Source organism: Crocodylus siamensis, chromosome 13 (genome assembly GCF_052110815.1).
Source record: "Crocodylus siamensis isolate JL-2025a chromosome 13, ASM5211081v1, whole genome shotgun sequence".
In the NCBI taxonomy this organism is placed as follows: Eukaryota; Metazoa; Chordata; order Crocodylia; family Crocodylidae; genus Crocodylus; species Crocodylus siamensis.
Genome location: NC_143407.1, coordinates 2,134,489 through 2,147,692, shown reverse-complemented (window position 1 = coordinate 2,147,692; position 13,204 = coordinate 2,134,489). Strand labels below are relative to the sequence as shown.

At 46.4% G+C, this 13,204-nt stretch overlaps 1 protein-coding gene across 6 annotated transcripts; it reads right to left on the bottom strand.

Annotated features, from left to right (window-relative positions):
* Positions 1-2,003: 2,003 nt before the first annotated feature.
* Positions 2,004-13,039, bottom strand: IRF6 (interferon regulatory factor 6). Of its 6 annotated transcripts, none has more exons than XM_090026162.1 (9): positions 12,558-13,039; positions 7,989-8,081; positions 7,246-7,422; positions 6,572-6,776; positions 5,556-5,678; positions 4,228-4,374; positions 3,615-4,007; positions 3,020-3,138; positions 2,004-2,655 (listed from the first exon to the last, which is right to left on the bottom strand). In XM_090026162.1, exons 3-9 carry the CDS (start codon positions 7,417-7,419, stop codon positions 2,434-2,436), a joined length of 1,383 nt encoding a protein of 460 aa, XP_089882288.1. In that variant the 5' UTR covers positions 7,420-7,422; positions 7,989-8,081; positions 12,558-13,039; the 3' UTR covers positions 2,004-2,433. The 6 variants fall into 6 exon arrangements, with proteins under 6 accessions (XP_089882288.1, XP_089882289.1, XP_089882290.1 ...); XM_090026163.1 differs by lacking the exon at positions 12,558-13,039 and adding an exon at positions 12,074-12,399; XM_090026164.1 differs by lacking the exon at positions 12,558-13,039 and adding an exon at positions 11,805-12,055.
* Positions 13,040-13,204: the final 165 nt, after the last annotated feature.

Genomic DNA, 13,204 nt, shown 5'->3' with positions numbered 1-13,204 from the left:
ATGTGCTGTGATGTGTCGGGTTGGAGGCAGCTGTCATTTGTCAAGCCACCCAACCTAACAATCCCATGATATGCAGCACCTGGGGGAGGCACGCATACAAAAAATAAAATTAAAAGCACATTAAATTTGCGAGTTGTGAATTCTGCTTGGCAGCACAAAGACCGTCATTCCTTTCTTGCCAGCAACTTCTGTAAAGTTCAACTTTCCTGACTGAAAACCTAGACAGAAAGGAACCAAATTACCTCCAGCGGTCCTGGTTTCTGTGTGCTGTGATCATGCCACCAAATAACACCTTTTAGAAAACACAACTGCCAGCTTGTGATGTACAGGAACGCAAGCTGTGGCACACATCCTACACCGGTCCCTCTCTCTCGCACACGTCTATAATTGCATCATAATCTGACATCCAGACATGAAAGAGGGCGTACTCTTCAGTAGGCTCACCTAAAGCAGCTAAGTAAAAGGAGAACAGGTAATAGGTAGAGAGCAACTTCCTTTAGAAAAAGAGGTTAAGTATTTGGGCATGGAGCACAACTGCAGTTAGATTTCATAGATTTCATAGACATCAGGGCTGGAAGGGACCTTGGGAGATCATCGAGTCCAGCCCCCTGTCCAAAGGGCAGGAAGTCAGCTGGGGTCATAGGATCCCAGCAAGATAAGCATGCAATTTACTCTTGAAGGTGTTCAATGTAGGTGCTTGAACCACCTCCGCTGGCAGGCTGTTCCAGACCTTGGGGGCTCGGACAGGAAAGAAATTCTTCCTTATGTCCAGCCTGAAACGGTCTTGCAGGAGTTTGTGACCGTTCGACCTCGTCATCCCTTGGGGCGCTCTGGTGAACAGACGTTCCCCCAGATCCTGGTGGTCACCCCGAGAAACTTGTAGGTGGCCATCAGATCACCCCTGAGCCTGCTCTTTTCCAGGCTAAAGAGTCCCATGGCTCTCAGCCTGTCATCGTAAGATCTGTTTTCCTGACCTCTGATCACGCGCGTGGCTCTCCTCTGGACTCTCTCAAGCTTCTCCACATCCTTTTTGAATTGTGGAGCCCAAAACTGGACGCAGTACTCCAGCTGCGGCCTCACCAAGGCCGAGTACAAGGGGAGGATGACGTCCCGGGATTTGCTCGAGAAGCATCTATGGATGCACGCCAGCGTTTTGGTGGCTTTACTAGCCGCAGCATCGCATTGCAGGCTCATGTTCATCTTGTGGTCAATGATGACCCCCAAGTCTCTTTCTTCTGTAGTGCTAACCAGCGTAGCACTGCCGAGCCTATAAGGGTGCTGCAGGTTTTTCCTCCCAAAGTGGAGAACCTTGCATTTATCGGTGTTAAACACCATCAGGTTCTCGTCTGCCCATTTGCTGAGTTTGTCCAGGTCAGCCTGGATCACCCGCCTATCTTCTGGCGTGGATGCTTTGCCCCGAAGTTTGGTGTCATTGGCCAACTTGGCCAGTCCACTCCTGACTCCAGTGTCCACATCGTTAATGAAGACGTTGAACAGGATGGGTCCCAGGATAGAGCCTTGAGGGACCGCACTGGTCACAGGGCACCACGATGAGTGACTGCCATCAGTCACAACCCTCTGGGTCCGACCACGGAGCCAATTTCCCAGGCAGCGGATCGTGGTGGAGCCAAGGCCACAACTGGCCAGTTTGGCCAAGAGGTGATCATGGGATACCAGATCAAAAGCTTTTTTGAAGTCAAGATATATGACATCAATCTCTTCTCCCTTGTCCAGGTGATAGGTAGTGAACTAACTTTTTATTACTAATTGCCTGGAGCACACTCCATCTTTCTCCCTTTCAGATAAAGGGTCGTTTATAGTACTGACTCCTTTGAAACACTGGCTTAAAAGACCTCATGTAGCAACATTAAAATGTCATGTCGATGGCCCAGATTTTACCTTTACAATCTTCAGAACTGCATTACACCAAAAATTGTAATATTCAGCTTCAAGTTTTAATTTTGAGTTTAATGTTGACTAATTGTTTGCGTTCAAAGAAATAGTGTCGCCTAGTATAAAACATGATAGTAGACAAAGAAAGCACCAGCCAGCCACTAGCAGCTAGAGAACAATAAAAAATCATGAGTTTTTTCTCTCTTATTTTATTTCTCAAAGCAGTTTAATGGAAAGTAGAAAATCGTTTGACAGACACTTAAGAGAATTAAAATTGCTTACACCGATCTAGTATTTATACACAGCCTGTCAGTATAGGAGTTTTAATGAGAGACAGTAACTAAAGATGCTGCGCCTAAAGCTTTTCAATTTAGACTTCCAAAAAGTGAATTCCATGTAGTGTTGAAATCTGGCCATCTGCATACAGGATTTTCACAGGTTTCATTTTAATGCAGGCAAGGCACAAATTAAGATTATCCTTTGATATGTACAGATAAGAAACTGGGGAGTAAAGCAGATATAAGCCGGACACCAAACGTGTCATTGCGCTGGGAGCGGTTGAGTAATCTGCATATGTGGGGCTGGCATGGGCCAGGTATCTTGGTGGGTCTGCAGGAGGCGGTACAGCTGTTTCAAATGGGCAACGATGTTGTCCTTAATATCCGGCGTGGAGATCTGAAGCCGCACGCTGCCACTGTCGAAGGAACGTGTGAAGTCGCCTGAAAACATTTCATAAATCATCCGAGCTACAACTGGAATGACCTGGTTAGAAAAGAAACCTTGGTTACTTCAGCCTAATTAGGATGATAACCCAAGCAGCACAGTAAATTCGCAAAGTCCTCAAGTACACTGGGAATCTCCCGTATTGGAGAAGTGATCTGCAGAACAATTTCACTAAACGCCGAGCTGTGGTTTAGACGCTGAAGCATGCCACGTCAGTGAAAGCTGATTTCATCCCACTTGGATTTCAAAGCCAAAAAATCTCTGCCGATTTTCAGTTCAGGTTTCTCTGCTATCGAATGTGCGGAAACGGAGAAAAACCAGCTGAAGCAAAAAAGCCTCCACTGGATTCAGCTGCTCGTTCTACACGTGCCCTGGCACATTTGTGCAAGGCAGTAGCTCTTACCTGCACCACAATCAGCTTTCTCTCTCTAGGTTTTCCATCAGGCCACTCTTCCCCAAAACAGAAGTAGATCTCAAAGGGGGGCTGCTTTTCCATCTGTCCTTTCTGATGAGCAATCAGTTCTAAGAAGAAAGGCAACGTGGTAAATGTGGGCATTATATTCCCAGTGTGGATACAGTGTCATTCTCCATCATCTCAGTTGGGTATTCGGTATGCTCTAGCTCAGTATCTCCACCCCATGTATTCCAGAGCCAATCTACCTCCAGCAGCTGATTGCACTTCTTTTTTCCTACCCACATGCAAAGGTTGTACTAGCCACCAATACATAGCAATGAGATGAACAAGGAACCTGTTATTTGGCAGATAATCTCTTTGCCTTTTTCTTCTCATCATGTAACTGAGCCAAAAATCCACTGAGGTCAATGGAAAGGCTTCCATTTACTTCAGATGAGCCTAGAAATGGGTGCTATATGTACAGATCATCACCAAAGCGAGGAGGAAGAGTACAAACCCCGGTCTCGATTTTCCCGGCTAAGTGCTGGCCAAGGGGCAGAGCCAGTAATCAAGGTGGTCGCTCAGCATTAAAAAAGGTACCTACCACTTAGAAATGTTTCCAGACAGAAGAGCTTGACTTTCTTTTGCCTCTCAATCAGGTTTGGTGTGGTGGACGAAGGGGCACATGGTCCAGACCAGTACACCTTGCACTGGCATAGCCGGATGGCATAGATGGCATGGCCACTGACCTCCAGAATCAGTCCCCTGTCCATGACATCTAGTAGCCGACTTGTGAAAATCTTTTGCTTTTCATTGGTGATCTGTTCTGTTCCTGGAAACTTTACTTGCTCCAGACTAATAGGTCCAAACAGCTCTTCCTGGTCTGGCATAGGACCCAGTTCTCCGTAGAACAGCCTGCATCCCTGGGGACTGCTGACAGTTGTGGTTGCCCCAGTCTCTTTTCCTCGATATTCGAACTTTATTTCTAGATCTGTCACTAAGAGAGAAGATGGTTAAAATGGCTTTCCTGGTGTTTAAAGACCCCTGTAGGGAGACGCTAGTGTAGGAAGAACAGTGCAATACAAGAGTTGCAGAAGTCCATTTTAAAGTCCTGTATGCTGAAGTGCATGACATCAAATGTGGTAGAAAACAACAAACAAGCCACTTCTTTTCCAATTCCAGTGACAGATGCCCCATAAATCCATATACATACGTACTTGGGAGAGAGCTAATCCAGAGCTCAGGAGAGCTGAAGAAGTCATGCTGCAGAGTACTTGGGGGCATCTCCATATCGACCGGTGCACTCTTGGACCACGCCGCTTCAGTGCTGCAATTTTCCACGCTGGCTGGAGCCATCGGGGAATCTACAGAGAACAACCAGGCAAACTGAGTCCATTTTAAAAACTCACACCTTTCTTAATTGGCTCAATAGTTAGTGCATGTTTATTATCAATGGGGCAGCTTAATCTGCACATTCTGGCATGCAACTAGCTAGAAAAAATTTTGCCATTACTTTTCCATACTGTCAAATCTAGGCACACAAAAAAAATATCTGTTCTCATTTTTTCATTCTACAGTTACCCTGTTAAATGCAGCGGCTCCTGGTAACACCAAAGTTGGTGTCAAATCACAGATCCGCGGACCACATAAAATATGAACCGGGTCCCTTCCCCCTCCAAACAACACCAGAATTGTTGGTTTTGAGCTGCACCAAATATTGCTAAAGAACAACAAGGGAGTTCAGTGTGTAGATCCATTTGGGCTTCAGCTGTCCAATATCAGCAAAAGAGGTGTCAACAGGCTGGCTATCAGGCACCTGTCTGCAGAGAACTGGACTAAACAAACTCGATGCATACAAATTTAGATAGCCCCATTCAACGGTAGGCTTCAGTGTGCATTCTGCAAGCACTACTGGAAGAGGTAGTAAAATGTACTGATTTCAGCTGTGGCTAACACTTTAAATGTCTATATTTGAATAAATGTTAGCAAGGTTTGAAAAACAAATGGAAAAGCAGTTCAGGTCATGGGTTAGCATACCGGCAGGGTAGAGCTCCATTGCATCTCATCTAACCAGCTTGCCTAGAGAGCTTTAAACCTCCGTGTGACCCCTAGCAAACTGCTCCACGAGAATATTTAAATGCTGAGACAACACGACTGTTTAAACTTGTTAAGCCATAACCTTGGTGAACAAAATATAGCCGTCTGAATAAAAGATGGCTCCATTATTGTATTTAAGCCTGACATATAAAACGGGGGATTCTTTGACTGACTTTTATACAACAGGCAGTTATCATTTCAATAAAGCTTATTCAGGGGAATCTAATTTACTATAGATAGAGGAGACAAAATTATCTGTCCCTGTGGGAACAGCATTGCTGCTTTAATAGATTTCTGAAAGAAGCCAGAGGTTAAAGATAATGTCACCTGGAAACAATTAAGGAATTTTAGTTCATCAAGACTGTGGTAAAACCCAAACCTGTTGATTACACCATGCTGATTTATAAGTCAATACCATCATGGATACATCACATCCCATGGTACTGACCATTAATATTAAGAAACGGAAAAGTGTCCTGTATGGGGACATGTTGAGATGGGTTTAATTCTTCTTCTTCCTCGTCATCAAGGTCATTATCTTTCTCATCCCATGGAGCAGAGCCAGTGGACCCTAGAGAGAAGCAGGCATTGAGAGCACACTGAACTGTTTGGACACCGAGAAAAGGAAGGTACAAGACATCAGACTCTCTCTCGCTGCTGCTCAGACACAGCAGATGCAAGAGAGCTCCTTCTCATAAGGAATTCAGTTAAAGCTTAAATTTCAAGGTACTGGGCAAAAGTCCTTCCTAATGCAACTCCATAGTGTCAACTTTTCCTAATTTAAACACATTCTTTTTTCCAATTCACTGTGTTCAGCTTATCCGAAATGTTTTCAGCGTTCAGCTTTAAACGGGGAAGCCACCTTCCAACTATCAGGACACGCAGATAAGTTCCCAATTGTTTCTGGATTGTGAATGTTTTTGGTTCTGTTCACAGCTTTTGCCCTGGTAGAACAATACCCGAACTGAGCGATGAGTCCGCAACGAAACACGGGATGCTACTAAAATAGTGGATGGCATCCGTTTTGAACAACCTGCGGGGCTAAGAGCACGTGTCCTCTGGTGAGAAACTGCACTACATTCACTGCAGAAACCCACTGTTTCCATGCTACAATATCGAGTACTAATTTACAAGCAGAAAGGAAGCTTGACACGCAGCTATACAAATGACTTAAGCTTGATTTCAGAGGTAAGAGGCAGGCGGAGAGAAGCCTTGCCAAGGACAGTGCAGCATTTAACAAACATCATTCGAAATAATGAGCTAACTCCATTACTACCCATAATGCCACAGCTAAATGTGGGCTTTAAATCTTTTAATTGGCTTAGTCAAAGAGCCTCCACTTGACCTTAAAGTTTTAAACTGTTTGCAGAGGTAGCTTAGTTGTTAATATGCATCGGAGAAAACAGGCACATGCACTGGACTGATACCGACTTAGTAACCAGCACTGTGTCACCAAGCCCTCACCTGGATTAATGATTGACCCCTGGGACTGCGGGATATCGCACACTTCGTAGATTTTAATGGGATTCATGGGCACCTCCTTGGTTCCATCGTACATCAAGTTGAATTCCCGGCTTTTGTTGAGAGCACATCGGAGCTGGGCTTTCCATTTTGCAGGGTCTGGTTCATCGACTCCTTCCTGATACTTTCCTGTTTCCACGGCCCACGCCTGGAGGCAAAGTGCGCCAGGCTCCGTTAAGTCCTGCTGTTATTCCAGTTTTGAGCAAGAGGCAAAGTTTCTAAACAAATCTACTGTAAAGTGTGTTGCCTCTTTCAGGGGAAGTCTCAGCTACAACACTTTTTATGGCAGTAGCAGTCAGAGCATTTTTTGTTCCCCCCGTGTTAACTTTTTTTTTCTTTCTAACACAAAATAAAAACAAAGATAAGCCTCAAATTTTAAGAGCGACTACATGCATTCACAGCTGGAGGCTTGTTCAGAAAGCTTCATTTGCACGTGGTTAGTGCTCAGAGGTACCAAGAAAGACCACTGCTCATTTTGACAATGTGGGCCTTAGTTTGCTGCGTTTGAAGGAAATGATTTAAACGGGGGGTGAGAGAAGCAGTAGTCAAGAAACTAATTAAAGCCAACAAACGCAAAGGATTTTAACACTGTGTCTTCATATTGCCCCCTGCCCTACCTTAAAGATGGTGTTCTCCTCTTCGTGCTGAGGACTGTGTCGTGTTGCATGCTTCCAGGGGATCTGAAATCGCTTTACTTCCCGATTTAGCCAGACAAGGCCTGGGTACAGACCACTGTCCACCTGGGCTACCAGCCAGGGTTTCAAACGAACTCTCCGTGGGTGTAGTGCCATTATCTACAAAAAGACACAAAACAACAAAACAAGCCAACCTCAAGAAAAAGTTACGGCTTTGCTTTTCTGATTCATTTAGCATAGCTTCAAGAAGCTGAGTAAAGGAAATTGAACTGCGCAGTTCAAATGTGCTGGAGAATTTTCAAGACGCTTATTTAAAAGCATACCTTGAATAGCCATTAGGTTTAGCCAGATTATGGATTTAGTAGAAAGTGTTCCTAACCTGTCACTAAAAAAGGGGCTATTTAAACCCTTTAACATAGTTCAGGTAAAGTCACTTGAAGACCAGTGCCCCATTACATTACGGCCTAGGGGTGGGTAGAAGCCGGGCTGTAGCGTGTCAATAACTACGCAGTGTCAGGGATTAACTCCACTCCGATTGCATGCTGTCAAATTCGTTATGCAAACCGTCCGTAGGAGGAACAGCCCAAATAATCTCTGATCAAATTATTCGGCAGTCACAGAGGTCTTGTCTCTCCCACGCACAATTTAAATAAGTCCTAAACAGGAAGAGTTAGTACTTATCTCAAAGAGGGCAATTCTGTATGGGGAATAAAAAGAATACTTACAAAGATTTCATTTGAAAGTAATTTCACCTCTTCACATAACGGTGATTTGCAAATCAAATCCTGTAAGTAGAAGTCCTTCACTGGTACCCTCACCTGTATCATGCAATAACCCGAATTAACAGATGCATTTGTAGGCTTCTCTGTCTCTCTAGCTCTAGGAGGGTGTTTGAGAACAGCATGCTGTCAGATAGACAGACGCCTTCTGCAGTATGCCTGTAGCCTGTTCAGCGTAACCCATGATTTAGGGCTACAAAAAGACGAAGATGTCTCACAGCTCCAAAACTAGCCAAAGCAATACTTAAAGGCGCCATTCAGGAAGAAGACAAGTCCCCTGGCTCATTTTTGTTTGCTTGCCTAGATGCTCATGCTTGTACCACACTCGTCGTGACACACACAACCACCCAACTTCAGCTGAGCGGTACTGCTCATCCCAACCTTCACCAATGAGGAAATTCAGCTTCCCCCTCCAACCAAAGGCTCACTTAATGAAAGAGGGGATGCGTTTTCCAAGCACAACGCAGCAGTAGCCCTGAATTTGCCTCCCTAGACTTAATCCCATTGCTAGAGCATGTAGGTGTAAAATATTCTACTAGTGAAATTACCAGCCTTTGCTGGCATGCAAAGATGCACACAACTTTCAGGCTGATATCTGTTTGCTAATCCGCTCTCTTTACCTTAGATCCACAGTTCCCAGGCTACACTGGTTCACTATAATCTTCTTAACAACTGCTACATTGCAAATGAATGAAACACCAAGTTTACGGTTTACCCTAGGCAAAGCAAGGCCGACACTTGAACACAGTCTCCCAGCTCATCCTTTTACCCTCCCCACCTCTGAACCTTGGCTACATTCAAGACAATTTTTTTAACTTGTGCTCTCTGCTAGAAACCATCAGTTGCCATCTAGCACAGCAGGCTTTTGGGGCTGACAGTCACCCCTGGCCTGCCAACATATCTCAAGTCACGCCGAGGTGAAAAACAATAGCCTGAGGTTAGTTACGCTACAGTCCATTTAAAGAGATTAAAGTTGGCATCTCTACCATTACTAGTTTGCTAGACCCAATTTTCAGTCTGTAGTCTCTCCCAGACAATCATCCTTTCCCCTCACCAGCACGTTTTGCATACACTTGAGGACACTGAGCCCAAATGTGATTTGAGAATGCTTTTCAAATTGTAAAAGAGAGGGCTGTGATTTTAAACCAAGACCGATAGCAATGCCAGGACTTTTGCTGCTTCGTTTCAAAAGTGACCATTAGTACCTCAGGAAATGCATGTTCCCTTCGGCGTCTGCAGCAAAAGGACTGCAGGTCTGAGGAGCCTGGATGGAAATCGCACTTACATCCGGAGTGAGGCTGGCTTGCTTTTCATTGCCAAAGCAGAGAAGTGCTAACATTTGAGAGAGCACACGATACCACACAGATTGAATTAACAGGAATGGTCACTCCTAACCCAAGCGCCTCGAAACCTTCCTGACAGCTTTTCCCAGCAGGAAGGAAGAACGAAGCAGAGCATTCAGATACATCAGTGGAGTGCTATATTTTCTGCTCACCTCTCAGTAGTGATGGTTACCGGACCTTGTCTACATTAAGGACATTTTTGTACCAATTTCCTATCAGAGCCATGCGCATGGATGGGTCTTGATCCCTTGGCTAAGATCAAGCGAGAGTGGGGGCATCTGAACCCCAATGCCTCCCGGCCTGGGGCTTGCCCATAAGATGCCTGCCTGGATTTGGGAGGGCGGGAGGATTGAAATACTAGTAGTTTGCACTAGCTAGTGAATCGAAAGTACGGGTGACGGCAGTGGGAAGGTATGAGAACCAGCCTAGATGCAGCCATTGCAGGTGCAACCTGGAAACCAGGAGGCTGCACAGCAGACCTGAGAGAGGAGGGTCTGGTCCTGCCAGATCTGTAGCACTAACAATGGTGAACAAACAGGAAGGTTTGACTCCAGATCCAGTGCTGAGATTGCAGGGCTAGGAGTAACACGATCGATCAGTTTATTGTGCCCACAGTTTCCAGCACAGACTTACATGACCGTATGGCTCCCTGTCTGAAGATCTTAGAGTCCAGTGGGGAATTATTGAGGAACTAATTTATGCAGCTCTTCGAAGCAGAATTCGACTTGAACCTTCTGGGGTAAAAAGCACCTTTGAGTGGCGTTTCCGGCATGCAAGTTCAGTATGGTGCTCAAATTTCTTGCATGCCTCCGCTGTGATCCTCTAGCGCACTCCCTCTTAGGCTATTCTTGACTATTCACTCCATCCAGAAAGGGCACGCACCAACTGCAGATGCTTCATCGGCCTGACAAAGGGTATTTATATCCGAAAGCTTGCAAAGATTTTTTCCATTTTTTTGAGTTGGTCTAATAAAAGATACCAGATTCACAAAATAACTTTGTCCCCCTCTTAGAGGAGTTTGAGTCTTTGATCTTTTTTCCCCCTTGCCTGAAGCAAGCAGATTTTTCCTATAGCACCAAGCGCTAAGAACCTGCGAGACGAAGCAGGATTAATATGAAAGCAGAGACAGGCAAAGCCACTGCATCCTCTCATGCCTGACCTCCACGGCTGCCCATAGCCCTAGCTGTTGTTGTAACTGCACTAGTGTGCATCTCTCCTCTCTGGCACACCCCCAGTCTTTAACTGATGTCTTGCTAGCAGCCCCTTATGGACCTTCTTTCCTTCTTAGGTGGAGAGCAGTGACTCAAAGGTGAAACTTGGTTTTGAGAAAGCAAGCAGTACATCACAGTTCAGTTTCAATGAATCAGAAGGACACGTAGGAAATTCCCTTCTCCCAGCTGCCCACGCAGCCCGGGGTTATTCCTAATTTTAGAAAGCCTACCCCGTGCCCTAGTTTTCATCCTGTGCCAAGGTTTTCTGATTGTTTGAACGTTCGGAAGTTTTCAGCAAACATGGAAAATATAAAATACTGCATTCCTTTGGGGCCTTTTGGTCAGATCCTAACGGGATTTGCACGCTTGCCATACAGAAATCATGTTCAATGCTGAAATGCAGCCACTTCTGGGATAAAGCGTGGCGACTGTTTGCTCCTTGTATAAACCAAGTGACAATAAACTGAGGAAATGCCCTCAGGATCTGCATTTCTGGGTTTGATATGTATGAAGGAGACTGGTGGGCCTGCTGCTGAGTTGGCACTACAGTAATAAATGATAAGTGACAACAGGAGCTGCTGCGCTGTCATTTCACATTGTGGTGATGGCCTCAAACAGGTGAAAATCAGACAAATACTGGTGCGCACTCCCCACTGCCCCGGCTCTTTCGAAGCACCCAGGGCCTTCTGAGCCCCGTGCTACACCTCGGGGTGAAACATCTCCCAGCTCCTCTGAACCTCAGTACAAATCACGCGTGTGCTCTTGTGAATGGGCTGTGGCCGTTGCCTAGAAACTCCCGGGCTGCTGTAGTTTTACTGTTAGGTTACCGTTTGTCCAGTTCCAAAAAAGGGGACACCTGTCGTGCGGGCGGAGGGAGGGCGTATGTGACGGTGGGTGCTCTGCCTCTGCCCATTTTGTTGCCCCTCACTCCCAAGCCACAGCCCCCCAGCCTGACTCACAGACCCCAAACAAGAGTACCCTGCCCCTCTGGGCCATGCTGGTGCCCCTCACTCCCAACCTGCAGCCCCCGTCCCTGCTGGTGCCCCTCACCCCCGACCCCCAGCCCTGCCCCTACGAGCACAGGCACCGGCCCTGCTGCAGCCTTGGACCGACCCCCACAAGCCCCCAACCCTGCCCCACACACACATGCATGCACCCCCCCAGCCCCCAAGTCCTGGCCCTCCAGCCCCTGCCCCCCGCAGCCTTACCTGTATCCAGCTGCTGGGGCTGCTCCCACCCCGCTACCTGGCTGCATGCCGGCCATGCGTGCGTGCGCCCTGCCTCCAACCTTCCTACCCCCGCCCCAGCGGCTCCTTGCTAGGGCAAGCTGGGAAATGCTGGGAAAAACTTTCAGAGCAGAGCAAAATCCCAAGCGTTTGATTATATTTTTTAAAAAGCCACCCGGACGGAGGTCGGAGGATCTAAAAGGAGGACATGTCTGGGAAAACGGAGATGTATGGTAACCCTAGTAACTTACTGTGCCCTTCTCATTGTCAGCAGAGGCAAAAGGGATTATGCGTGTAGGTGCCAGACTTCCCAGGCTCCCCGCCCAGTGCAGTATCCTGAGTTTCCGTCAAGCGTCAGGACAGCTTGCAGAGGCATGCACTCTCAGCAAGGAACTGAGGGGAAGGGAGCAATCTAGGTGACCTAATGCTAGCTTCCCATGCTCCTGGCTGCGAAACGCAGCAATTTCTCAGCTACTGTCACCCCTGTTAACAGATGGCTCATCGGGTAGAGCATGTAGTCAGACTTTATCTATTCCTTTGCAGCTTAGTCATCCAACAAAGGTACTCGCAATGGCATTTTAGATCTTCGCTCTATACATGTCATTCTGTACAGGGTTGGTCATTTGCTGGGAGTGACTCCTTCCTTACCGCACAAAGCTATTTACTTTGCAACGGCAGACTTCCCGAGAGATTTGGCAGTTTTTTGTCCGTTTAAAAACGATGACATCTACTTACCTTTGCATCTATTTGCACAGTTGAAGTGGAGAGGAAAAATCTTTTGGATGGTTATAAGAAGAAGAGGTGATTCCAGAAAGCAATATAATAGCTATCTGAAGAAAACTCTGGTATGTCTCAGCCTACACAGTAAAAGATCCAAACAGCTGGGAACACGCGCAGCATCCACAAGCGTTTTCACGCCAGGAGCCCGAGTGCCAAGTTAACGACAGGTAGTCGGGAGAGTCAGCAGCAGTTGAGAAAGCTCAAGAACAAACACCGGGGAGACATTTTCTCCCTTGGAAACAGCTCACTATCCCCAGGAGGCAAGACAAAAGTATGCAGTGAGGAAATCTAGGATCCCAGGCATGTGGGATCTTGTTCTGTGCTCACAGGAGACAAAACCCCAGATAACAGCCCCTTTGCAAACAGAACAGCAGAAAATGTGGATTGCTTCACACCTATCGCCAGCACCAAACTTCCCCCTTCTGCAACCCGTGCTGCAGAGAGTTTCAAGCTCTTTATTAGGAGAGAGCGCAGTCCTTTCTACCCCGGGAAAATGACCTCACTCGGTAATTTTAGCCTTCAGTTAACGCACAAAAGCAGCCATTTAGCAACCTGCTTTGTGTTTCTGCATTTCCAGGGATGCCCTGAATGATTTTGGACAA

What these genes read in the sequence shown, in the direction of transcription:
- IRF6 (XM_090026162.1), bottom strand. Translation starts at nt 7,419, where the DNA reads ATGGCACTACACCCACGGAGAGTTCGTTTGAAACCCTGGCTGGTAGCC. An exon ending in AGGAGAACACCATCTTTAAG is followed by an intron (nt 6,777 to 7,245) that starts GTAGGGCAGGGG and finishes CTTTGCCTCCAG; the next exon opens with GCGTGGGCCGTGGAAACAGG. An exon ending in GAAAGCTGATTGTGGTGCAG is followed by an intron (nt 2,656 to 3,019) that starts GTAAGAGCTACT and finishes TTTTCTAACCAG; the next exon opens with GTCATTCCAGTTGTAGCTCG.